This window comes from Acartia tonsa, chromosome 11 (assembly GCF_053477335.1).
Source record: "Acartia tonsa isolate MP-2025a chromosome 11, ASM5347733v1, whole genome shotgun sequence".
NCBI classification, from domain to species: Eukaryota; Metazoa; Arthropoda; class Copepoda; order Calanoida; family Acartiidae; genus Acartia; species Acartia tonsa.
In genome coordinates this window covers 21,105,796-21,133,243 of record NC_137270.1, presented here as the reverse complement: position 1 = coordinate 21,133,243, position 27,448 = coordinate 21,105,796, and the positions used below count along the sequence as shown (strand labels likewise).

The 27,448-nt window shown below is 35.0% G+C and overlaps 3 protein-coding genes across 3 annotated transcripts; all 3 read right to left on the bottom strand.

Annotated features, from left to right (window-relative positions):
• Positions 1-7,054: 7,054 nt before the first annotated feature.
• LOC145332080 (uncharacterized) lies at positions 7,055-9,974 on the bottom strand. The gene is made up of 9 exons (XM_080177013.1): positions 9,867-9,974; positions 9,582-9,641; positions 9,435-9,484; positions 9,112-9,155; positions 8,769-8,879; positions 7,772-7,804; positions 7,609-7,698; positions 7,278-7,339; positions 7,055-7,200 (listed from the first exon to the last, which is right to left on the bottom strand). Exons 3-9 carry the CDS (start codon positions 9,466-9,468, stop codon positions 7,143-7,145), a joined length of 432 nt encoding a protein of 143 aa, XP_080033139.1. The 5' UTR covers positions 9,469-9,484; positions 9,582-9,641; positions 9,867-9,974; the 3' UTR covers positions 7,055-7,142.
• Positions 9,575-11,642, bottom strand: LOC145331178 (uncharacterized). The gene is made up of 9 exons (XM_080175800.1): positions 11,186-11,642; positions 11,040-11,114; positions 10,934-10,960; positions 10,780-10,819; positions 10,534-10,597; positions 10,380-10,407; positions 10,185-10,256; positions 10,028-10,082; positions 9,575-9,641 (listed from the first exon to the last, which is right to left on the bottom strand). The coding sequence occupies exons 1-9, from the start codon at positions 11,199-11,201 to the stop codon at positions 9,575-9,577; spliced, it is 444 nt and encodes a 147-aa protein (XP_080031926.1). The 5' UTR covers positions 11,202-11,642.
• A 5,268-nt stretch (positions 11,643-16,910) lies between these two features.
• LOC145332129 (uncharacterized) lies at positions 16,911-23,671 on the bottom strand. Its single transcript, XM_080177074.1, has 7 exons — positions 23,190-23,671; positions 22,766-22,834; positions 21,052-21,155; positions 20,635-20,714; positions 20,205-20,252; positions 19,571-19,654; positions 16,911-18,456 (listed from the first exon to the last, which is right to left on the bottom strand). The coding sequence occupies exons 1-7, from the start codon at positions 23,230-23,232 to the stop codon at positions 18,348-18,350; spliced, it is 537 nt and encodes a 178-aa protein (XP_080033200.1). The 5' UTR covers positions 23,233-23,671; the 3' UTR covers positions 16,911-18,347.
• Between the last annotated feature and the right edge of the window lie 3,777 nt (positions 23,672-27,448).

The window sequence follows — 27,448 nt, the reverse complement described above, 5'->3', positions numbered from 1 at the left end:
CCTCAAGTGTAAACCATTTATAATATTGTCTTACAGCTTTGTGTCCCGCCGCTGAACCGTTGACCCGATGGAGCAGCCGCAAGCGCCAGGAGGCGACCAAGCCCAAGGATGGCTCCAGGATGACCCCCAGCCGGCTCCAGCCGAGTACCGCAAGCTGATGCTGAGTAACCTGCCGGAGTATAGAGGACCGCCCAAGCAATCCTGGAGTTCCCACATCCGCAGACTCGAGATGTCATGGGCGGCTTACCGCGTGCCGCCCCATGACACCCTCAACCGCCGCAACGCCCTTTTACTGTCACTGGTAGGGCAAGCGGCGGAAATGGCTTCTCATCTGTTTGGCGAGGCAGGCCAAGCCTTGACATACGAACAAGTCAAGGCCGAGTGTGAAATGTTATTTCGTCCAGCCTTTGAATCCCAGACTTTGAAGCAAGCCTTCAGGGATTACAGGCAACACTCGACAGAACCTATACAAGCATACATATCCACAAAGTGTGCCTTGTATAGGGAGGCCTACAGCCATGAGGATCTCGAATTATTAATCGATGAATTAAATCGTGGCATTCGTAACGCTAATGTGAAACGTGAAATGATGAGTCATGAGATCGCCTCTGTACCTGAGTACACGAGGCGAGCCATGTTCACCGTCACAATGATTACCAAGCAGCTGAAGGAGGGTGTGTGCCTAGTGGACGCCACCGACGGGCTCACGGGATCAGCCAGCGTCCAGTTGCCCAATTACGACGAGTCGGAGCCAATGGAGATTGGCGCCTTGGCTCCGGGTCTCCACCAGATGGGGAAGGTCGCTCCAGATGACAAGACTCCAGGCCGCTGTTTCCGCTGCCAAGGGAGAGGCCACCGAGCTCGAGACTGTCCGACGCCTATGGAAGTCAGCCTAGAGGAGAGACGCACCCAGCCACGCCGTGACCGTCCTGCCAAGTGCGAGCGTTGCCACTATGCTGGCCATACGGCGGCCGAGTGCAGAGCCGACTGGGACCAGGTAGCCGGCCGTAGGCGCACCGCAGACAAGGGTGCTCCCCCAGGAAAGCCCAGCAGAGTAGCCCACATGGAAGGGAGCGCGCCCCCAGCACCACCGCAGCAAGCAGCCGCCCCCAACGCAGCGGGCCGAGCCGACGGAATGCCGCAGTTTGGGACCGTTCCAGCTAGAATCAACGTACTGGGAGGCGCGGTTGAACCCAACTGGGTTGGCCTGGGCTTCAGTCTCAACCACCTGGGGCCGGAGTTTGTGCAGCCCAACAACATTGCCGAGCCAGAAGTTCTGAGGCCCCAGCCCTTTAGCCTAAACATGATGGGGCCTGCCCGACCGAGCCTACCCAGCAAGAGTGGAGGGGCGCTACCCAGCATCACTGAGACGGTGTACGGGGAGGCCCTGGCGGCCGTTGAACGAGAGAGACAGGAGGCGCTAGCCAGCGCATCAGAGTCGATGTATGGGGCGCCACCCGGCGCCGCCACCTGCGATGACTGGGGGGTGCTATCCAGCGCCTCCAACCTGGTGCCTGGGGCGACAACCGTCGCCGCCACCGAGATACCTGGATCCTGGAACGAGCCAGCAGTCCCAGAGGAAGGGGTGACACCCGTCACCCCCAGTCAGCCAGCGCCACCAGCCTGTAGGGAGAGCCCAGCTATACACCATCCAGCGCCCCCTGCCAGCCGAGGGAACCCAGCTGCCCAGCACTTCCAGTCGAGCCAGGATAAGTTAAATTTAACAAATGTGTTGTATCCAAACTATTGTAAAACCCCAACCTTGCCTGTGCCCCCTGCACCAGAGGCTGGGGAGATTGAAATTTGGGGATATAAGGACTTGCCTGTGCCACATGCACCTGAGTTCCTAGGGCAGGGGAGGGACGTGAGTCAGGGCGAGCCTGTGCCACACGCACTTCAGCCCCATGCCACTGGGCATGCCATGGACAAGGGAAGGGACCCCTTGGGGCTAGGGGAGCCGACACCCAGGCAAGCGCCAGTCGCCTGCCAGTCTGTCATTGGGGAGGGTATCGGGGTGCCCCGAACACACAAAGATAACGCTCAATGGAAATTTGTATCTAGCCAGGAGCAGCCCAGCCGTGTCCAGCCCCAAGAAGCAGCCGTGACCCGAGCCGAAGATCCCCAGCCGCGTGCGCGAGGTAGATGGCTGTCTGGTAGCTTCTCACACTGGTGGATGGTCCTGTGGGGACTACTGCTGGCAGCCGTGTGGCCTACAACTAGCTACGTCCTGGTAGGGTGGGACTGCGCCAACCCCACCCACGTCACCGCCTACAATAAGGAAAAGATGTGTAGCACGGAACCGCTACACCAGGAGGTGCCCCTGGGCCATGAAGTACATGTCCTGCAGCAAGTCAAGATTAGGGAAACAACAGGATACAGTTGTCAGCTCACTGTGTCCCAGTGGACATTCAGGTGTGGGGTATGGGGTCACCTCAAGGTGACCTCGGTCCCCACCCTCATGAGGCCAACCAAGATCGATCCAGAAACGTGCCGAGACCTGGCCAGGAACCGAGTCTACACGCTGCCAGGCAAGACCCAGCCACTGACGTTCCAGCTGAACCATCCCCTGTTCTTCACCCTTGATATGGTGGGCGCCCTGGTCAACAGCCCCGAGGGGGTGGGTTGTGAAGGGGAGGACGTCCACTTCGAGGGCCAGCTGTACCGCAATGAATTAGTGCTCCAGGAACGACGGCTGCTGGTCAAGGAAGAGACCTACGTAGTAGAGGATGGACGGGTGGAGTCCCAATCTGACCACCTGGCCTTAGAATGTCCCCATTCTGAGCTGTCTTGCATCACTGGGGAAGCAACCTACGTGTGGGACCACCTGGGGAGAGATTGCCCCTTGAGGCTGATCCGCAGCATCCAGCCTAGCCTAGTGATGGATGCGTTCCTGGTTGACCATCAAGCCCAGTTTTTCATCAACATGACCAACCCCACCTCAATAGTGAACTGCGACTTTGAGGCCCATGCCACCAACCACCCAGCATTGTTCGTGGCAGCTGACCCGGCCGCGGCAGCGCTGGCCAGAGTATCGGCCAGGGATGTGGATGTCCCCCTGCAGGCCCAGATACATGCAGGTTACATTGGATTTACCCTGGAGACACGCATGAAAAGCACAGTGGCAGAAGAAGTAGCGGCCAATTGCTGGAAGCTCCAGCAACTAGACCCGGCCCACCCGGTGCGTGTCCAGGGGAGCACGTTCTCTGTGCTGAGGGGAGATGTCCTGCTCCAGCTTACCTGCCAACGCAACAAATACGTTGTCCGTGAAAGCAAGGAATGTTGGGACAAAGTACCAGTGGAACCCACAGGATTTGTAGACGCCGTGACACGGGTGTATAGCAGCCACGCCACCAAGATTCCCTGCTCCTCCACCTACCCCCTGACTGTGCACGCGGAGGAAGGCTGGATAGAGCTAACCCCCGCACCTAAGAAGAGGCCACCCCCGCTGGATACGCCCAAGCAGCTGCTGACAGAACCCTTGGATGACTTTAGTTCGGGAGGCTTGTATTCGCAGGCTGAGTTGAACGACTGGCAGCAGCTGCTAGCGTTCCCAGCGTATAAATCCGCCATGCTGACCGGCCTGTCCTATGGCTCATGCGTTCAGCAAGGTAGCTGTTCGGCCACCGGAGACCATGGGATCGTGTCCTACAATATCGACCGGCTGGCGGAGGAAGGAGAGGCCGCCCTGGATGTCTGGGCTGGGTTCAGACAAGCTATTCACGAGTGGGGAGATGGCGCAGCCATACTGTGTTTGCTGTTGTTGATCCTCAAACTGCTGGGGGATCTGACCATCATTTCCCTGGCAGCCGCACAAGGAGGTGTACGGGCCGCCATGAATGCGATGTCACAAGTGTTCCTGTACCATCCAACCTTGTACAGGAAGGCCTTGGCCAGAGCCCGGCTCACCCACGCCAAGTCCCGGGACTTTTCAGTAGACTGGGATGCCATTCCCATCGGCCGGGAAGCCGCCGAGGAAATGGTGTCCATGCAATCAGCCGATAGCGGGCATGACCGCCCAGGCAGGCCTGGACCGCCCTCTGGACGACCCCGCGGCCCCTCGGGAGGCCAGGCTGCCGCTCAGACGGTCAACTTGGCAGCCAGTGCCCCAGCCGCTGCCAACAACAACCAGAATGCCCCGCTACTGACCGGCCCCGCAACAGCTGTGCCCCACGCCAACCTGACACCTGCCGGCGCCGAGCTACGTGTCCAACCAAAGCCAGCCTCTACCTTCTATCCCACGTTGGAAGCCCATCAGCCCTGAAAATCACCACTAGGATTCCATTGAATCATTATCATTTGTATATATCTTAGCCCTAAGGAGCGGGCCGAAGGCCTCAACCACTGTCGGAAGTCTGGCAGGGAGACCCTCTCCCAGCCTTCCGAGGGGAGAGTTGTGGTATTCGGCAACCGTGAGCCATGCCTATGGCACCCCTGACCAGGGTTCGGGGGTGGGCCAAAGGCCCTCCCCCGAGTCCTGGGGAAGGGGTCTGCCGACCCCCTCCCTATGCCTAAAATTAATGATTGAATCTGACAGCCTTATTATGGTTAAGCTGCATTGTTAATTCCCCCCACCCTTCTCAGGGATGGGGGATCATTATTGCCCAAACTGACTATTGTATATGTATTATATTGCTTTTATTTATGATTATTTATTCCTATCTGTGTAGCTATTGTTTGTTGTATATAACTTTAGTAATCCTTAGACCTTCAATAAAGGAACAACTGAATAGAAGCTGTTTATTATTTAGTGATTGCTAGAGAAGCATAGCTTCTCTATAGTATAGGTGTCCACGTCTGTTCACACTGCCGTAGTCATTTTGAACTCTGGTGTCTGCCATTTACCCTAGGCGGATACCACATTTACAACGTGTGGCGTCCCTAGGGGATGCCACATATATTTTCAACATATAGCCAGCACAAATGTCGTCCTCTGGGCATTTGTGATAATTTTTTTTGGGAATAAAGCCACAGGACGTCACACACACATAAAGGTAACAAAGTACCAAGACATACTTTATGTTTCAAGGGAGACTCTTTGGTTTAATATTATGTTAATGAAAGAAACTATTTATTATATCTTAGAGGGAAATTCTGTGGTTAAATATTATGGTTATTACAAAAACTATTTATGATATTTTTCAAGGGAAACTCATAAACTCATTTGTTTTATTTTATAGCCATTCTGACATTATTTATTTAATAAACTTTTAAGAGAGGTTTAATATCATAAATTTTTTTTTAAGAATTCTTTTTTGTGATTAAATGATAAAAAACATCTAAATAGCCTCAAAATAAAAATTTTTCACTAAATGTGACTTAAATTTTGAATGGTTGCAGCTGCAGATTTTGAATTAATTGGCAGCTTTCTGTATCCTGCAGTGAAAAAATGGGTGAAAGAGTATAACTCTTTTAATAGTTGATGCAATTATCAAATGAATCTAAATATGCATATATCATATTCTATTTTAAAGGGTGTGCAAAAAAAAATGCGGACATTTTTAAAATTGAAATTGCGCGGCTTGTGTTAACAGTAGAAAATTCGTATGCATATCTTTAGAATCGTTATGAACTCTAGTTTTTGAAAATATAAGAACGGATCCTGTGCTACGTATAGTTAGGGAGCTACGTGGTGAAATGTTCCTATTGCCTTAAAACTTGAATTGCGAGTAAACCAGAAAATTAAAAAAAAATATTTTAAAAAAATAAACCTATTTTTAAAGCTTTTTAAATATTTGTATTTATTTGTCATACAAATCTTCTAATTGAATATGAAAAAATCTACGAATATTTGTACTGAAATCATTCTTTTACAATGGATCCTTCAACAAGGTATCAAATAAAAGTTGAGATTAAAACTTTTATGAATAAGTACCCTGGAGCAAGCATAAGAGAGGTTAAACATTTTTTGAAAAGTGGATCTGCATCCCAGGTATGGAATAATCTTACAAGACAAACAAGATCTTCATTCCTGGTGAGAAATTACACTAAATGCCAAGAAACAGGTTCGTCGTTAAAGCATAGAGGATTTAATGGGCGGAAGAAAACACCAGAGAGTGTACAGAAAAGAGTGAAAAAAAATTTTATTGAATAAAAAAACACCTGGATTAAGAAAAGTTGCTGCCACTACAGGTGTTTGTGTTTCTACTGCTAGAAATATTCTAAAATCATCAAAGGCTAAACCGTACCACAAATATAGAACACAAAAAATAAATGATGCCCAAAAAGAACAGAGGGTTAAGTTTTCTAAATATTTACTTCAACGTTTTGGTTCTTGTCCCAGAATTAGAGGGAGGTGGCACCGCTTAATTTGATAATTATTTGATAATTTACTTGCATGTTAAGTTTTAAGGCAATAGGAACATTTCACCACGTAGCTCCCTAACTATACGTAGCACAGGATTCGTTTTTATATTTTCAAAAACTAGAGTTCATAACGGTTCTAACGATATGCATAAGAATTTTCTACTATTAACACAAGCCGCGCAATTTCAATTTTAAAAATGTCCGCATTTTTTTGCACACCCTTTAGTTAAGGACTATCCCTTGAAATTAAATATTTGGAATGTCACTTGCAAAGTGAGTAAATAAATTATAGAATATCAAATGAACCATATTATTACTCTTTGCAAGGATAATTTTGAAAATTAGTTGCACAGCAAATTCAAAAATAATATAGTTTTTATAGAGATATTAATTTAAGCTCAAGAATTTATTTTTAACAAAATGTGTTTACTTGGAAATATGTACCATTACTTATGCATGTCTAATGTGTGTTTGCTAATTTTACAACTTTATTTTTCAGGGAAAAAAACAAGTTCATCACTTTTTTATCTATTTTTCAGATGTTATGATAGGTATTATTTTTATTATTTTGTTTATGAAATAATAATTTGAATAATCAATATAAAATATTTCTTTAAATCTAAAAACAAGAAATAAAAAATCTTTAGGTTTTCCTCTTTTTCTAATTCTAAGATTCTTTACCCCAATTTTGCAATGGAACAATGCTAAATGTATGCATCTATGTATTTTGCAAATGGGTAATAATCTAACAAGAAAATAAATAGTTTTTTTTTAAATTAAATAACAAAATAAAAAAACAAATTTAAAATAATCATAAATAATATAGATTTTAGTTTATACTATAAGAGAGAAGCATTTGTGTGAACCCACATTATGTCTGGTACCCACACTGTTGGACTAAAATTAAAATCATTATCATTATTATTATAAAGTATAGTCAATGTAATCTTAAGATTAGAATAAATGTTACTTACTCAACTTCAACATAAATATTCTTGGATTTTCTCATTGCCTTATATCCACTCTTGTAGAATCCCTTTATGGATAAAGCCAAGAATAAAATTTTTTATTATTTTTTTCTTACTTAAATATAATTACATCTTACAAAACTAAAAAGGTAGGGTGACAAAGTGTCTCAAAAAATAATCCATGTGATGTCATAAAATGAATGATTATCCATCTCTTTTTTTAGAGGTTTTCTTTCCCACTTCTACTCTCATCTCCCTCATTTTATGACATCTCATGGCTGATTTTTGAGACACTTTGTCCCCCTATCTAAGTAGATGATAATTTTTATGTACTTACCTTGATAAGTTTATTAAGACCAGGGCACATATCATTCAGATTTTTATGGATATGCATCCATTCAACATACATGTAGGGAATAAACTTTGTCTAATCAAATTATTGTTGAAATAATAATTTTTTTTTACAAATATATGTACAAAACCAAAGTTTGAAAAAATACCTTATTCTCTAAGTAGAGATAATCCATTAAAATCTAAACAAATATTCTTTTTTATCCTTTTTTTTTACAAAATGATATTATACAGTAATTGTTTCTTAAAGGGAGTGTGAACGTAAAAATTTCTCATCTGATTATCAAATCTTAACATTTTCTAAGCACATTTCACTACACTGATCAACCAAAAACGTCCTATTAACAAAAATATCCAGGAATAATGCCTTGATTTTATGGTATTTTGGGAGGGAAAAAGGAAAAAATATGTTTGTAGTGATATTTAACTTGGCATATATAGTTGAAACAATTACTGTTAAGGATTTATTTTATGATATAAAATTGCCAATTAGTTTTTTTAATTACCTAGTAATTAGGTAATAAAGATCTATTTTAAATTCATATTAATGACAAAAAAATACCTCACTGTCTACAAAGGGTTGAATCTCAGAGGTTATTTAAAATAATAATATCCTTTTTTATTGTGTTGGACAATAAATAACCCACTTTGAAGAATTAGTTTAAACTTTTTTCAGACTGTTTATAAAGAAATATTTGTTATTTAAAAATTTGTAATTAAAGGTTGGCGAGAGATGGGCCATCTAAGGTTACTTGGATACTAATAAAAAAACCTGTTTCTAGCTTTGTTATTGTATTTGGTATTCAATAAAATATATTGCTTATTTTAAAAATTTCTAAGTAACTATACATTGGTTTAAAGCAAGGATTGTGTTAAAAGTCAGCCTAACTGTTAGGAAAAATAGAGACTATGTCAAAAAGTTTAGTTTTAGCTATAGAAGGAAAAAAAGACAATTAACTGCACATTTATATAGTCCGGAAATTTTTTCCCCAATCTTAGACATAGTAAAAAATTGGCAGAAAAAGCTGTTTTTTAAGGAAATGAGAGACAGTTTTGATCTATCTTGGAGATTATATGAATGAGATGATGTTAAGGTTTGATAATCTGATGAGAAATTTTCTTGTTCACAGTCCCTTTAAAACTTACCCTACATTCAGATCCTTCAGTATCAACTTTTAATACAACTGTGTCTTCAGTGATATAATTCAGAAGTTGACTCAGAGTTATAGAGTAAACTGGTTCCAACAGCTGATCAACCTATTTGAAAAGTCCAAATTGTGTAACATTTGGGTATGCAAAATGAGAAAAAAAAATATTTAAAAATGGTTCAGTCAGTGTAAGTGTAGTGTTATAGAGGTGAAAAATAGAGACAAGGATGACGATATAAATAAAAAACAATGCTTAAAAAAGTCAGAGACAGGCATACATAGTTTTAAAACAGATTAACATTTGAAATTTTAGAGTAGCTTTATCATTGGTAATCACTTACTGGTTTTTCCTTTGCGGTTTCTTTATCAATAAGAAACACAATACCTAAACATTAAAAATAACTAACACTCATTCCAGAATTGCTTCAAAACCAGGGATTAGAACAGGTTCTAAGCCATACTAAAAAATCATGTATCTTGTTGTATTAGACATAATATGAATACCGGTTTTGTTAGCCTAGGCGTTTGTGCTAAATACCTATTATGACATTAGAGGTATTTCTTATCATAAACACTTTCCTTGATACATTTTATAACATTGTTTAAATAATAGTGAATTTTTCATACACAAAACTGAACTTTTTATATAGATATCAAATTATACCTTCATTAGTTTTTGCTGGCTGCCATGGAATCATTTCTATTTTCTGATCACTTAAAAGAATTAAATAATATAAAATCGAAAAATCTCCAAATTAATGATATAAAAACAACATTATAGATTTATGAAAAATTTTTTGCCTCTTAATACCTTACTGCATTGTTTATAAGGGTCACTTTATTTTGATTATCAGCTAACACAAGACTTTTTCTGCAAATAATTTTTCATTATACTAAATAAAAAACATTAAAAGAAATACATACTATAAATGTATTGATAAAATCAGAAAAATAATAAAATGAAGAGGGTTTAAAAAAGATAGAAGCAACTGTAATATCCCAATACAAACAGAAAACTGGCCAACTGATTTTATATTAATTGTAATGATTATGATAAATAAAATCAGAAAATTTTATATATTTGCAATGTTTATACCTTGTTATTGCTAGATTTTCTTTTACAGGGTCTACTGAATACACTCTGTAAAATAGAAAGATTTGATATTTTAATTAAATTTCTGTTTCTATGATAGAAATTTGATATCAGACATTTTATGAAGTTCATTAAAATTTTGAAGACAAAAAAAAAACATTTACCTATGACCTCCTTCAGCTGCCATTGTAACAAAAGCTCCTAAGTTGCAACCAATATCTGAAATTGGCCTTTATCAAATTCTTAATATCTATATCCTGAACAAAATGTATCTTTTTAAACTCTTAAATCATCTTTGGGTTGTAAAATAAGATGACTAACCTAAATATGGAGATTCTGGATACTTCTTTAACATGTCCAAAATAATATCACTGCCAGGAGGATCCCAAATTCCTGTTTTATTCCAAGTTTAAATCATATATTGTGTTTAATTAATTTATAGTGTAATTAATAATAAATAAATTAATACTTTATGTATTGTTTCAAAAATAAATGTAGTGTAAACAAATGTTTTACCATCTGTAATAATGTGTTTTGAAATTGCCTGAGATAAAATTAATATATTAACAATGATTTACTAAATCTAATTAATTTCAAAGTACATAAAGTAAAACTATCTTAATAGATTTCATAAATATGCAAAGGAAATCAAAAATAAATCTTAATGAACCTCATAATTGTTTTTAGCACAAATCAGCCAACTTATGTGGTGGTGATCATTGTTTATTTCAGATCTAGAATATGATTTATATAATCTTAATTTATAATAATAATATAAATGCATTCTTCATGAATAAATTGAATTTTCAATTTTTAGATATCCTTATTTTTTTCTAAAGTTCTGTAATATTTGATATTTCTTACTCACGTGAGTAAATTTTTTCAGGGAAACATCACATAAAATATTGTTTCCTACCTTACGCAAGAATAAGGAATAACAGATGGAAGATTATTCTCTAAATTATTTTGATTTGTAATAATATTTTGTTATGTCATTTTAAGATTTTTTTCAAAAATGTGCACAGAATTTGTTTTATTCATCAAATATTAGAAATATATTACAAATTTACCTGTAACTACATTTGGTCTATCAATTCCTTAAATATTAACTTTACGATAAATTTTCATCAATTTTTTTATGAATACACTTTCTAAAGTAAATAATTTATTAATTACCCATTTTTTCCATAAGAATCATTACATGATGATTTGAGCCAATTCTTGAACCTACTTTTATAGCACTATTGTGATCTAAATAATATAACAATTTTGAAGACAATAACTATTTTTAAATTTTTTTGCTTTTAAATGTTTGTTTTTACCTAATATTAAGATCATGAAAACCACAAGACACAGTAGAATTGGCAATATCTATAGGATTATTATTTTACAAATGATCTTTTAAAATAGAATTATGAAACATCAAGAAATTTTGCTTCTGGGTTACGTCTCATGCAAGCCGGACAGACTTACAGTAGGGTTTCAACACTCAAACACACTTTTCATTGCAAAAGTACATCTATTTCTGCATTCTCCGACAAACAAATGAGAAAAGTGCGCTTTGAGAATCAAAACAAACTCACGCACTTGAATGCCACAACATCGGAGGTGGGATTTTTTGAGGAATTGTCGTCTTTCTGATCCATCAGAATAAGGTTCGGGGAACACAAGGAATTTTCACAAAGAGCACGTCACATGACTAAGGGTATGCTTCCCTTCTGATAGAATTGTAAAATATATTCCTTTATTAAATGTGAGGTATTACCCCACATCATTGTTAAATCTGTAACAAGCAAAAAAATACTTATTAGTAACTAAAACATGTACTTAGTTTAGTTGTAGATTACATTTAATCTGTTAAAACATTTGTATGATAGTATGATACCAATATAATTACCTTTTTAGTACCACCGCTACTCTTTATTTGGGTATGTATAATTATATCCATCGGTGCAAAAATCACTCCGTCATACTTTATATTGCTTATTCTGCTAATAGAGCTAAAGAAAGAGACATTATTCAGGGATCTAAAAGTATAAGACAATAGCTGATAATTGATGTACATCCCCATTGATGATGAAAAAAAATCCATTCTGTAGTTTACAATTAGTGGTTGAAACGTTTGAACACTCAACTTATCCCTAAAGTTGTTAAGAAAACGTTACTATAAAACTTTGGGGGCTAGTGGAATAAACAGCTTTATGTTCCCTCCCTCCCAGGACATTATTAAAAATTATGCTCAGTGAGACTCAAATTTAAACCCGTTTAAAATATTTTAAAATATTGGATTTCATACTTAGGTCATGTTTAGACTTTCACGTTTAGACTTGCAGACCCTGGTTTTAAGTACTATGTTTAAATGATCGATATGCAATGCATATTACTTGAATTTGGTATTTTCCTTTATTCCACTATCACTTTTTTTCCCTTATATTCACTTTACTTTTACCTCCACATTCATTTATCTCTCCCTTCCCACCGATTCCCTTCACTGAAACATTTATAAAAGAAAATTGAAGTTGGATGAACATGTCCAATTTACATGTTAATACTGAACCAATTGTTTAACTTTAGCTAACTACTGATTTTACTTATTTATAAATTATAACTTAAATAAATTATTCATATTCGTTACTTTCTTGGTTTGAATCGACTTACATTGTCTTTGTTTGGTATTTATTTAAAAACAACAAGGATGACAACATCCTTAAGAGCGAAACTCAAAAAAGTTTCGCGTCTAAAGTCAGGACGCTCGTAATTTTAAACCAACAAATCAAAATTTGATGAAAGTACCCAGAGTTTCTTGAAGAGTAGATTAAGAATCAAAAAAACGATTTTTAAAAATATTGACCCTAGCAAAAGTTATCCTCAAAAAACCGTCAAAATCACTGGATTTTGCTAAAATGGCCAAAATTGTCAGTCATTTGAGGATAGCTCTTGCTATGAAGAAAATCTTTTTAAATCGTTTTTTTTATTCTTAATCTACTCCTCAAAACGAATTCAGGAAGGTTTGAAAGAAAACAAAATCACCCCCCGGGGTGGCCCTTTCCGTTTTTTATGTAAATCGAATTAGACATTTTGCTAAAAAAAGGTACCAGAACACTTTTTTTGGTATCAATGGCCATTATATCATAAAAGGAAGGGGTTGGAATAGCATGCCGCGCCCATTGAATTTTTATAAAATGGTAATTCTGAGTCGGTGTGTATTGTTGAGGGATTGATTTATAATGATTTTCTTCATTTATTGCTGCGCTACCTTTGGCTAAAATCATCCTTACCATATCTATATGTGTAACACTTTGAAGTTGAAGTTTGAATGAATTGAATTGCATACACACGACTTTGCCCAATAGATTCTACTTGTCGCGGATTTATACCTATTGGTTATTTTTGCATGTGTGCATTAAATCAAGTAGTAAGCTAAATTGTCTGTAGCGAAGGATCTCGCTAACCGCTGAACTAATATGAATTTCCTTTACAGTTTACCTTCTTATAGGTTCAGGGAAGGCTTATAAGTATTTTGGGGAGGGCTATGTCCTCCTCATGAGAAATCAACCCTAGAATAATTACCTCCCCCCCCCCAAAAAAAAAAATCCAACTTTTTCACTCTATAATTTAATACTATTAGAGGCCTCTAGGGGCGTAACCGCTAGTAATATAAAATAGCACGAGATCTCTGACGACCCAAACACAGAAAAAAATGTCAACCTGTTACATGTAGTTTAAAAAGGCGAGTTTTCTACGAATATAAATTTAAAATAAGATGCGATAAATAACTATTCCTTCCTTTGAACATGAGCATTTTGCTTTGTAGAGGGGTGTGAATATAAAAGTATTTGTGCTTGACTGAATACTTTTCAAACAATTGACAGCAGAATATTGTTTTTGTATAGAGTAGTAAATATGTTAATGTGTTTTCCTTCTAATGGTACTGAAATGTCATCATACAATAGTAATGACCAATAATAGGCCAGTATACATTTATATTGACCAATGGTAAAATATATACTGATCCATCTTTGATCATTTGTGTTAGATGACATCATTATATGACGTCATAAAAATGAGGAAGATGAGAAAAGAAGTTGGAAAGAAAGGGCGTTGCTACAAAAGAACAACTCTACAAAAGACCAACGCCTACAAAAGACCAACTAGTTGGTTCTACAAAAGACCAACTAGTCGGTTCTACAAAAGACCAACGCCTACAAAAGACCAATGCATACAAAAGACCAACGCATACAAAAGACCAACGCCTACAAAAAATCAAAGAGCTGGAAGGTGTATAGCTGCAAACCTAACCTAACCTATGTTAGCCCCAGGACATTTATTTAAGAAAAATATCCTCAACTGTTAATACATAGGTGGTTTAGAATTTTGTGGATTTTACAAAAAGTGGTTGGTAGATTTTTACAATTTTTAATATTGTTTTTACAATTTTTATGTTAGGTTAGATTATAGGCTAGAAGGCCGAGCGCCCGCGGCTAGGCAGGCCAGGGGGCCGAGCGCTGCGGCCATGACCTTTATTTGATGTTTATATACCTAACAATATATATGTGTTGGTCTTTTTTAGGCGTTGGTCTTTTGTAGTGTTGGTCTTTTGTAAGCGTTGGTCTTTTGTAGAGTTGGTCTTTTGTAGGCGTTGGTCTTTTGTAGAGTTGGTCTTTTGTAGGCGTTGGTCTTTTGTAGGCGTTGGTCTTTGTAGAGTTGGTCTTTTGTAGCAACGCCGGAAAGAAAACCCTTGAAAAAGAGTTCGATAATCCCTCATTTTTATGACGTCACATGTCTGATTTTTGAGCGACTTTTTAATGCTAGAAATAGACGGTAGCCTCTAGTACATAAAATATAGGACCAATAATCAGAAAATAATAAAGGTAGATTTCTGAAGTATACCTATTAGAATCAAAAATCTATTCTTATAAATCTATTGCAATAGAATAAAATGTAGATCCAGGGATTGCAAGGGCAATGGCAACGGAATCTATCTAATATTCCTATCCCCAAAATTTTACATTTTTTTTCAATTTAAAACTTGGAGTTGGATGAAAAATATTTTAACCTCCATTTTTCTATCCACGTATTACTGAGCAGAACCTGAATTGGCTGAATAGAATTTTAAATCTTTGTGCAAACACAGTTTTATGTTGAAGAGATAATCATACAAAAGCTTTCATTTTAAAATAATTTTTGAGCATGAAATTAAATGATTTTGCTAGATGACGAAAAGCACCCGCGACCATGGCTTAACACGTAGCGCATCCGCTCGTCGTCGGGGAGGTGATAGGTTCGAATCTCGGCCTGACACCGCGTCATAACTAAAGACGCTAATAAAAACTCTTACACCTGCCAGTTGCGCGACATAAAAAAGGGAATTCCTTGTCCCCAAAATAGGCGCAACAGTTAGGGCTTCTCAGACAAAGATCATGCAATCAATGGATTGGTTATCTGTTGGATGTTACCTAATCTAATATCCTTGGGTGTTAGAGTATCCCATCCCATTACAAGCAGACGAAGCTCTGGATTCTAAAGATGATCTCTTGAAAATCAACTTTTGTGATTTAGAAAGATAAAATTTTAGAATTGCAAAAAGAAAAGAGAAAAACCTTTATTAGTCTTAACCCAGATATTATCTTAACATTGTTAAAATAACAATATAGTTAAGTACCCTTATTGATTGGTTATGCAAACTTTAAACAATCTTGACATGTTAAAACTCTACTTTCAGTAGCAAAGCTACCATACGATTATTTAGTGTTGTTCTTTCCTTACCTACAATTTCTATCAATTTATCTGGTACGAGCGGCTAAGACTACGGCTAAGGCTACGGCTAGAAGTGGGGTGGGGTAGTCGACCTGCCTTCACCTCAGTTCATTTTCAATTTCGGTTATATTTAAAAAAACATTTGGAGGGAGTATTTTATCTGAAGAGAACCATACCTGCTGAGCACTTCTCGAGATACAACGCAACAGACAAAAAAAAAGAATATTGTTTATGTTTCAAAACTCAACTTCAGTTGCAAAGTTATTCTAAAAGTTAATTAATTGTTTGCTGTAGGTTTTCAATACAATAACTTTCTTAAGTAAACAAAAAGAGGTTTCTTCAAAGCTTTTTTCTACTCCATGATACTAATGATATTTTATTCTAGAAGTCACACTAAATCCTAGCTTCTAAGCAGCAAAAATATGAATTTATATCAATATAAATATATATATGTTTAATTGATTTGTATATCGTTTTATTTATTTACATTGAAAATAAATCTAAAATGTCAACTTTTTTCAGTGCGATGTGACTTGTCAAGAAGTATCGCATAATAAAGTTATTTTTACTGTTCTTCAGTTATGTTTTGCTTTTGGTATATTAAGTTAAATGTCGCCTTCCTTAGTTATCAAAAAAAAGTCTAAAATATTCACATACATACATATACTATGTAGAGTGTTAATGAACATCAATAAGCAGAATATAAAGTCGTTTGTTGCAAAACTCATGATATACAGCATACTTTTTAAGAACATATTAATTTTTAAGGACTTGGTATTGAAGATACATTGCTTAAAACATTGTACTTTGTTGTCAAAAAAATCATTTTCTAAAAATCAGATGAAAAGGATAATTGTGTGTCACATAAAAATTGTTGTCTAAAAAATTACAAATCAGCATGTCAAATGGACGTACGGATATTCTGGAAACGATTATAAGTTGCCACGCTATATTCTACAGGAATCAATATGCAAAGTATGAAATCAATAGGACAATTCTAACTTAAATTCTATACTTAAATTAACAATAAGAGCTATAGGTTTCGGACGGACCAGCTCTAATCATATAAAAGCTTCACTTAAAAAAATTAAGCTTTAGAAACGCTCTGATAGAGTTTTGTCAAATGACATCAAATGTTTTGTTGAGTTCAAAGTGTCAAAAATATTGACAAAAGATACAAATTAAAATATACCTTGAACATTTGATCTAGTTTTAGGAAATTATTCTTTTGTAATCTATAAAATGAACGACTATCTTTAAATATAATTCTTCTTGTGCCATCTTGCATATTAACCTTTATTTTTATCAGAATATAAAGTTTATTTCCATTAGATATTATCTTAGCATGAGTGTGCATTACCTTCCGACAAACTGTAAAAATGTAAAAGTGTCCAAACTTATAAAAAAAAGACATATATTAGCAAAACAACTTTGAAATGGTCGGGTTTAAATGATTTAAGTGTATTTAATTTTGTGTATTTGAAACAGGGGCGTGCAGAAGATAATCAACCTAAAAATTAAAGGTGGTGGATAAACCTCCCTTGGTGTCAAACCGCCTACATTTCTATAACCCCATCGACAAGGGTCTAAACCCTCCTGATACACCCCCCAAACACCAGCATAAATATAAGGAGGATGTAAAAAAAACTGTGCTTGCTAGCCTTGCGCTGTAATTTATCAATTCAGGGATTTTTGTTTTAAAATCCTCTGCACGCCACTGATAATACGTAACTTATGGAAATGATGTTTAACACTAAACAGTAAACATATCATGATAATCTAACACATTACAAGGGTAAACATACTTTTTAGAGGTGAAGTTAACTTACTTTTTTGTTAATCTGAATCGTAGCCATTTTTACATTTTTTCAGATTAGATTTAGATACTTTCTACGTGTATATATTAAGTAAAACTAATACAATGTGTTATAAAATAGTCAAGGCATTAATTAATACACGGGCAACTACATAATATTTAATTAATCATAAAACCATTTTTTTTTTAATTTTATAGTCAAACAAGTTTCTTGCCCCCGTGGCGTACTGGGGGACCCTATTTCTAATTTTGTACTATGGGCAATATGAAGGAAACTGCTAAATTAGTTTTGATATTAAAAAAAGACAATTTCAAATTTAAATTATAAAGCATATTCTTAATTTTCTTTTTCGATGTCCCTTTAGTTATAATAATACAATAAAAGTATATTACATGAAAAATTAATACCTTAATTATAAATTTTCTTGGCAATAATTTATTATGTAGAAGAGAAGCTTCTCTATAAGTTGTATGTCCTAGTCATTTCAAAAGTATAGTACGCAACATAAATTTTTAAAGCAACCTTATTTGTATACACATTGTATCAGAGCTCAGATAGCCGCGACTCGGCCGCACATAAGTCTTAGATTTCAGCCCGCTTCTGTTTAAAGAAATCCAAAAAGGCTCTTTAGGAACAGATGTAGACATCCAGCTGAATTTTAAGGTTATAATATGACAATGGCTTATACTCAGCTAACGAGCGGCTGCCGAGCCCAGATATGTATAATCCAGGGATAGATCAATGAAAGATAAATTGATTGAAATAGTAACCGGCTTTTTTTTTTAAATATTTCATTATTTTTTAATTATTGGGATGGGCGGATTACTTTATCTTTCAATGATCTATCACTGAATAATATACTTTAGATAAAATAGATTATATTTCTTCTTTACAATTAATTTTCTAAGTACTAAATTTTATAGGTTTCTAAAGAAGTTTGGCTTGGAGTTCTACTATTGTTCCATACATCTGCTATGGCTAATTCTTTCCGAACCTGTTTAGCCTTCAACCTTTCATACCTGAGATATGAACAATTAGAAAACAATAATGACAAAATCCATGAGCAGCAAAAATTTCAAAAAATAGTTAGAAAACAGCGTAGCTAAAAATAGAAATCCTAACACGAAGTTCTCTATTAGTAGCAACTGTAAAAAGGATCATATTTCCTCAATAAAATTTTATCTAAAACCTAACATAACAGAAAGACGAACATTATATGTTGTAGAGCAGTTGCTTAGTGTTTACATTAATCATCTAACTAAATTTTAATTTTATAGTCTTTCTTTAAGTGAAAAGTTGCCTAATTATCCAAATTCTTTAATATCTATAATACAAAGTAGAACGATGTCTGTCCGTCTGTCTGTCCGTCTGTCCGTCTGTCTGTCCGTCTGAAGCTTAAGATCTCAGTAACCGCTGAACCGATTGGGCTCTACTATTCAGGGATTATACCTACTGGTCCTGTGATGGTTTTAAGCTATTTTCTTGGGGGGTGGGACACCCCCAACCCCCCCAAAAAATGAAAAATACCCCCCCCAAAAAAAAAAAAATTTTTTTTCTTTTTAATATTAAAATTAAAATAGTGGGGTCGACTATCCCCCCCCCCAAAAAAAAAAAAAAAATTGCCCCCCCCAAAAAATTTTTTTTTTTATTTTTCTTTAAAATCTAAAATACGAAAAATTGGTTTGATTAAACCTCTTGGGGCAAAGCCCCTAGAGGCTAGGGGCGAAGCCGCTAGTATACAAATAAAGAGTTGAATATGTTTTTTTACTTTTATGGATAATTACCCTTTTGAGGACGGGATATACCACGAAATATATATAATTTTTGTGTATCTTTGAACCAAATCTTGCATATTAATGTGCATGATTTTATGGTCAAAAGCCCTTCAGACAACAAATCCTTTGATTTTAGGATATTTATCTGGAAGTCATGTCATTGAGTTAGGCCTTTTTTTCCAAGGCATTCCCCAATCCCATACTCTAAAGTTTTATGTCACGCACCTGAAATAGCAACAAGCAGGAACCTTCCATAAAATCTTTAGTTTTAACGCGTTATTGGGCCGAGATTCGAACCTTTCATCTTCCCAACAACTAGTGGATGTGTAATTTATTATTATTATGAAAAATTACTCACTCCTCAAAATAAATATCTTTCTTGATGTTAACAGTTGACCAAGCGTCTACCCCTTGTCCAGAATAGAGGGATCCCAATCTTCGGCTTTAAAAAAAAAAGGATAAAAGTTTTTAAAAGTTTTTTTCTATACTTAATGTCGGTCCGTACGTACATCTATATATACCGTTATCTCTTTTAGTTTATTTAGATTTTTTTGACAACAACTTTTGTATGACACTCTGCAATAGTTACTGTTCGATTCTGATCCAGAACTTAACTTATATGGATTTTGTCATCCTAGTTTATTTCGCAATTGATTACAACTTTCGTAGGAAATAGCATTTTAATTTGTTGGGATTAATGTTATGATATAAGACTGTTCATTGGTATACAAAACCAATTAGAATATATTTGTGCAAGATAAACGTCGGTTTAGATAAGATCTTCATTTTATGAAAGTTTACTTAAATTTGAAAGAATTTGTTATGAGAAGTTATTTTATTTTATAGAAAACGAAACTTGTAAACTAAACTAACCCTTCTCTAATTAATTATCTTAAACTCAAATTTGATGTTATAGTGGAATACCATGGAATACTTTATCATACAAATCCAATACAAGTTAAAAACAAGCCGATGTATAAAGCCAAAGTTACCGAATAAAAGCAGATTCTGCTTCCCTTCTTCTTCTCTTTTTATTTTTCCTAAAATATATTTCATTTTGACTTATGAAAATAGTTTGTACAGTATTTAAGTAATGGACAATGAGTTTTAAAGCAGATGTTCAGTTGTCATAACAAAGAAAAAAAGAGAGTGGAATATGTAAGAAATGTCATGTTTACGTGTTGTAAAGCATGATCTTCATACAGACTGACAAAACAATTTATAGTTTAGATGCATATGTCATAGGAATATTCAATGAAAGCTGTCTTCAATAGCAGAACAAAAAAATTAAACGGCCAGTTAATCATAGAGTATATTTGCTATTAAAAAGGAACATATGTAGTAAAACTATTTATACTTGCACAAGACATAGACACAAATAAGATAGATTTGTACAGAGGTACAGAAAATATGTAGAAGAACCTGCAGGTACACCAGCAACAGAAACAGCAAGGACAGACACAGCAGTCGTCTGCACCAGATTCTTCAGATTCTATGGCACTCTTAACAAAATTACAATTACAAAAGGGTAATAGAAGTATGATAAAGATAATCAATAAAAAAAAGAATATTAAAACAATTCTAATTTTAAATGTAGAGGGGAGGAGGTTAGTAAAATCTAATATATTTTTAATAATTTTTGAGGTACCCAAATTAGTGAAAGGAGAGGGTAGACTGTCCGTAACCTTCCCCTCCTGCTTTCCCTGCAGTAACATATCTTGTATAGTTACTTAAACTAATCATATATTCTTAATTCTCATTAAAACAGGGACTATTAACATTAACGTATAAAAAGCTAAGGATAGTAAAAAAGCTACGCATCTAGAAAAGAAAAAAAACCTGAATTGCAGAAGAAGGTTTCTTTTCTCCTTCTTGTTCTGATGTACTCTTTGCATCATCCTCAGATTTTTTACTCTTTTTATCTTCATCTTTTGCCTCATCCTTTTGAGGGAAATAAATTCTTAAAGAAGGCGTCTTAACTTTTTTATAGCTAGCCGGTTCTTTTAGTAAGTAGTAGATGTAAAATTTTTCATAGAATTCAGATATGCAATCGTTTTTTTGGTAGACCTCTTATTTTTAAGTAATTTAAGTTTTTTTTTTTAATTAAGTCGATTTTAAGGTACTAAAACGCAACAAAAAAAGGAAGAAAATGGCCATTATGTACAAAAAATAGTAAGATCTTTAATTTGACACCTTACTTTTTGAATTTTGTCAGGTAATTATTGAAAAAATTGATTTTTTTAAACCCACAAAAATAAAAACTTTGAACTTAATTTTATCATTTCACAGGCAAAAAAAATATGGGTTCATATATACCTTTAGAATCAGAAAAATATTACGAATCCATTGTAAGCAAAATTGAAAAATAGTAAAAAAATAAAAAATAAAAAAATGGCCTATTATATTTTTTGGTTCAAGCAACACTTTCTTCATCCCCTCTTTACCCCCTCTTTACTCCCTCTGTATCCCCTTTCTATTTTTATTCTCAATTCAAGAAATAACATGATTGCCTGTATAAGATAATATAAGATTTTCATATAATTCCTTTTATTGTAGTTTATATACTATATTGTAAACTTTTTATTTTAATTTTGCTTAGAATGGATTTGTAATATTTTTCTCATTCTAACATTATATATAACGCCTATTTCTTATGCCTGGGGAATGATAAAATTAAGTTCAAAGAGTTTATTCTCGTGGGTTTTAAAAAATAGATTTTTTCAATAATTACCTGACAGAATTGAAAAAGTAAGGTGTCAAATTAAAGATCTTACTATTTTTTGTTCATAATGACCATTTTCTTTCTTTTTTTTTGTTGCATTTTAGTACCTTAAAATCGACTTAATTTTTTTTTTTTTAACTTAAATTACTTAAAAAATAAGAGGTCTACAAAAAAACCGATTGCATATCTGAATTCTATGGAAAAATTTACATCTACTACTTACTAAAAGAACCGGCTAGCTATAAAAAAAAGTTAAGACGGCTTCTTACTACCATTTCAATTTGCAAGAAAACAAGGATGACAACATCCACAAAAGCGAAGCTCTTAAAGGGTAGGACAAACGGACATTAACACTTGTAGAGTATCAGAACTGAGTAAATAGAATAAATTTATCTATATGTCTAAAAAAATTGTACTGACTAAATACATAATACCTTTAAAGGACACACTTACATTTTTAGGACTTGATATTAGACATGATTTTCTTTAAATATAGTAACTTGTTGTCATAAGAATGAGTATTCAAAAATCTTTAAAATAGGCTAAGTATATTACATAAAAATCGTTGTTCAATTAGTTAAAATCAGCATGATTTAAATGGACGTATAGACATTCTGTTAACTATTATAGAGTTTCTCTACTTTCTATCACAGGAATCACCGACCCTAGTTATAGAAAAGTTTCGCTTTTGACAATTGCCTCTTTTCGTTAATTGCCAACAAAATTTAGATACTTAATGAAATTTTGTAAATTAAAAACTGTAGAAATCCGGAAAATCCTCAAAGTTAGGTTATGTAATCCAGTGAATTTTTGCTCTTTATTTATTTTCCTGTTCTTCTTTTTTCTCTTCCACTTTCTCTTCTTTTGCTTTTTCTTCGGCTTTAGTTTCTTCTGGGTTTTCTTAATATCAAAATATTAGTAACGCAGATTCACTACAGTTGAGGCCTGTCCGTCCTTGCAGATTTTCCTATTCTATTCTGAGATGATAAAATATTTACAGGATTAATAGAAAGATTCTAAAATTCTATGTATTTATAACATTTAGAAACATCATAGGAAGTAACTGATTAAAATATATACCATCCTATAATATTAGACAGGTATTAATCTTAATATAAATCAATAGAAAAGAATTATCTATCTATAAGTGTTTGATGTGAATAAATTGTACAAACATCATAACAGATAAATATATTTTGAACAGTCATATTTCTTGTCTAAATACAATATATTTATTTGATAGATATGGACTTACCAGTGTCTTTTTTTTCTTTTTTGGCCTTAGATTTTTTCCCCATTGTCTAATCTAAAGAGTTGGGTATTGTCGGTTTCGTGACATTGCCTCTTAAGGGGCGTTTCAACATATTTTCACAATAGCTATTGATAGGTTTTTTTCGGTTAGGTAAATGTTAATTATTATACCTCATGGTTTGGCAGGTGGCCCCGACGCTGAGTTAGAGCCCTTCCGCAGGAGTTAAAAACAGCGGGAAGCTTTTGTGAAATTGCGAAGAAACGTCCTTTAAGATACAATGTCACGAAACAAAGTAAAACATTTTTCTATATTTTTGTACAATAAAATTAAAACATTGACTGCGGCAATATCATGAATATTGTATGTTTTTATAAAGTCAAACTGCTAATTATGTCAGCATTACTGTAAAAACACTACATCGTGTTTATCGCAGCTGAAAAAATTCACCTTTTAAGCTACAATCATCTTTTTGGTAACAAATGTACTCTATTATTTATATGTCCATCTGTCCGCTAATAAGGAAACGTTATTTTTTTAGCTACTATTTAAGTTAGAAGGCTGATTTTTGTTATTAACAGTCGGGCCCCTTGCCGCATCTTAATCGGTCGAGGGGGGGAGGCTATTATTCCAGTTCCTATAAGAGCTAGAGGGCTAACAATTTATGTGCAAGTCCCTTGTTTTATGATGAATTTCCGACCTTAAATAAGTCATAGTCAATTTTCGCTTCCTTCATACTTTTATTTAACAACCTTTGTTTTTAGGTCCTTTTTTACTTTATGTTTAATGTTTATCTTTATGTAAATTTTGGGTATAGTCCTTTCCACGACATCCCTCCATAAGGAGCGATTCTTCGTATTTTTCACAGTAGCTTTTCTCCTATTTCTAGCCCCTGCGGGGGGCTTTAACCCTGCGGGGCCAATTACCTAACCCTGTGGGGCAATCACCTAACACAATATAACCTAACCTAACCTAAAATAACCTATAAAAAGCCATTTTAAAAATACGAAGAATCGCTCCTTATGGAGGGATGTCGTGGAAAGGACTATACCCTAAATTTTATATTTGAATTATCAAAATATAAATTTCAGGGGCCGCAGCTGTACTTGGCAGTCGGCGGTTTGCGGGAAATATTTATGAAATTTTAATACATTATGTAGACATGTAAGCAAAGCTTAAGTTTAAAATTGGAAGTCTCTAAGTCAAAAATTGCGGTCACAGGAGCCTTTTAAGATTTCTGAAGACCTGGAACCTGAAATTGACTTGAACACCTGAATTTAATATGAGGATGTACTACTAGAGGATATTTTAGTATTTTGGTAAGATAAAATGCTTTGTTTAAGTCAAAAAAAAAAATATTTTGGCTCTTAACCTAGATGACCCTGCCTGGTTTGCTGGCATCCTGTGCCCGCCAGGATGGAAATATTCAAAAAATTCTAACTCTCAGTTATGTGTCATACCCGCACTTAAAAAGTCACGCAGTTTGGGCTCTTTATCTTTCACACACAGAAAATAAGATAGAAAAAACTGGAGGCGGGCGTTCAACGCCCCCCCCCCCCCACCCTTGACCGTAATGGGTTAATGAGTATCTTCTTTATGATTGTAAATGTCTGTCCGTCCATCGACAATATAAGGAGATCCATTTAAAGTTTAAGATATACTCAATACTCATTGTCTTTTGAAGATAGATGAGTTTAGATAATTTTAAATTTTTGACAATCTACTAATCTCTTAATTATTGATTTGATATCTAAAGCTTAATCTTTTAGGTACTTTACCTGTTTTTCTGTCAATGCAAATTTATGTTTTAAATTGTATTAGATCTTTATGTATTTATATAAATTTACTTTTCTATTTGTTCTTTAAAATACTATTTTCCCTTTTATTACTAGAAATATATTAGCAAAACACTTTTAATTGTTTATTAATATGCTTTATTGTTCTTTATTTAATCTTAATGAAGTTTTAATGTATATTTCCATTAAGGTCGAGTAGGTCACTGGTTAATTTATTTGATACTGATCAATTACATTCGGGTTTAACCCAAAACTTGTAGCAGTTGAAGGGGGGGGGGTCTACAAAATAATTGCACGCAAATAAGAGTGAAAAGCAAGGATAGGTTATTTATCGCATCGTATTATAGACAGCTTTAGTTTGAAAATTCGTGGAAGTTTATCTGTAATACGATGCTTACATGATTTTCAGTATGGTTGAGAACAGGTTCTTATCTAACAGATATTAATCGGTTTCGAAGCCGAATGACAAATTATCTTGATATGAATTTATGATTTTTAATTTTATGGTTTTTCATTTTAATTATGTGTATTATAACTGTTAGTAATTTTGTAATTTACCTATGCACAGGTAGGACTTCCAGGCAAAAGTTGTACTATCAAAGAGTTGATAGTTGACGTTAATGTTTCATAAAAAGTAAGAAATATCTGTAATGTGATAGTAATCAAGGTAACGCTTTATCTTAGATTACAAGTATTACTAGCTCTAATAACTATATGCTACTATTAGATAAGCAATAGAAAATTAGTAAAATGCCATAAGATTGATCAATGACATTGAAAGTTAAAACAATATTTCAAAGTTTGAAATGTATTTGCATTACTGATAACTAAACCAGACTTATAAGTTTTGAAGTAGCTTTGCTTTTATTTTTTTTATTTTGTAGCACAATTCTTAAAATAATCGACTTTCTATCATCATTAATAATTTAAAAATGTGCAGTCAACCTATTAATTTAATATTTCTTTATTAGAACTCGAAGTTTTTCTATACTTTCGTCTGTACGTAGTTAGTACGTATGAGCAACTCTTGAAAGCGTAGCAACTCTATAATCTTACCAGAAAGTCCGATTTGCAGTTTTGCAAAAAATTAACTTACAATTTTGTTTAGACTAATTTATTTATATTATGCTTATATTCTGTTTTTTAGTTCTGACACTCTACACGTGTTAATGTCCGTTAGTCCTACCGTTTCAGAGCTTTCCTTTAATGGATTTTGTTATCCTTGTATTTTTATGTTTTAACTAAGGTACGGATTGTGTTTTTGCATTTACTTGCAGTTTATAAAAGTCAAAAGTTTAATTTTAAGCATATTGTTAAAAATTCAAGCGTTACTTGTTCACGATGAAAAATAAATATAGATATGACCTAGGAAACGTAGCTACTCTCGGTCCATTATCATAATATAGTATTAAGTGCATAGTTCTATTTAAAATATATTGTTTTTTTAGTTACGTGACGCTATAAGGGAAATGTGATTTTCTCAACTGATATTATAAATGAACATCTATTCTAAAATTTTTAGTGAAGATTCAAAAGATGTAAACGTATAATATCTTTTTTCATTTTTATAACTCACTTTGTCTGTTTGTCGATTCCATGAATTTTGGTGCTTCGCTACTTATGGATGTTGTCATTCTTGTTATGTGGAATAAAAAATGATAGCATAAGAATTAAGGAACTACACGGAAAATTGGAACTTTTTAAAATTGAAATGATAATTATAGAAAATGTACATATGGCATCCTTATTTTAAAAAAAAAACTTTTTAATGAAATTGGCACAAAATAGTTTGACAAGTGCATTACCTACTTACCAACCAATATAAATGTTAATTATGTAAACAACACTTTTGGAATACTATTAACATAACATGCAGCGCATACAAACTTTATTATTAAAATAAATGTTTAAACGAGCACAATTTTGTATTAAGTACAATTATTAGCGGCAAAATATTTTTTAATGAAAAAGACGTGTTTTATCTTAAAATAGTAATGATCTTTAATAGATAATGGAGAGGCGTGCAGAAGGTGAGTGTTTCGGGGTTATATTCACCCCCTGGCAAAATATTCCTTAACCCCTTTGACAATATAATTACGTCTTTCTTGCTGTCAGCATCCCCTGATTTTTGTCTAAGAGGGATGTTCAATCAAAAAAAAACTTTTCCAACTCATAAACAAATGCCTTACGGACGGACATAAACACATCCATCTTGCATAAAAGCTTCGCTACTGAATATATATGTACTTACTCACATACATACACACAAACACTAAATTTAAAGTTATGTGTTTTTAGTAGCGAAGCTACTCTACAATTCACTTTGTATTTACGTCCGTCAGTTATTCAGTCCGTAACGCTAGGGGGGAAATGTGATTTTCTCGGCTGCTATGGATGACAGCTGAAATTGTTTGTGAAGGTACCTATGACAAATTAGTATCTAGTCAATGCATCGTTTGGTCTGTTTGT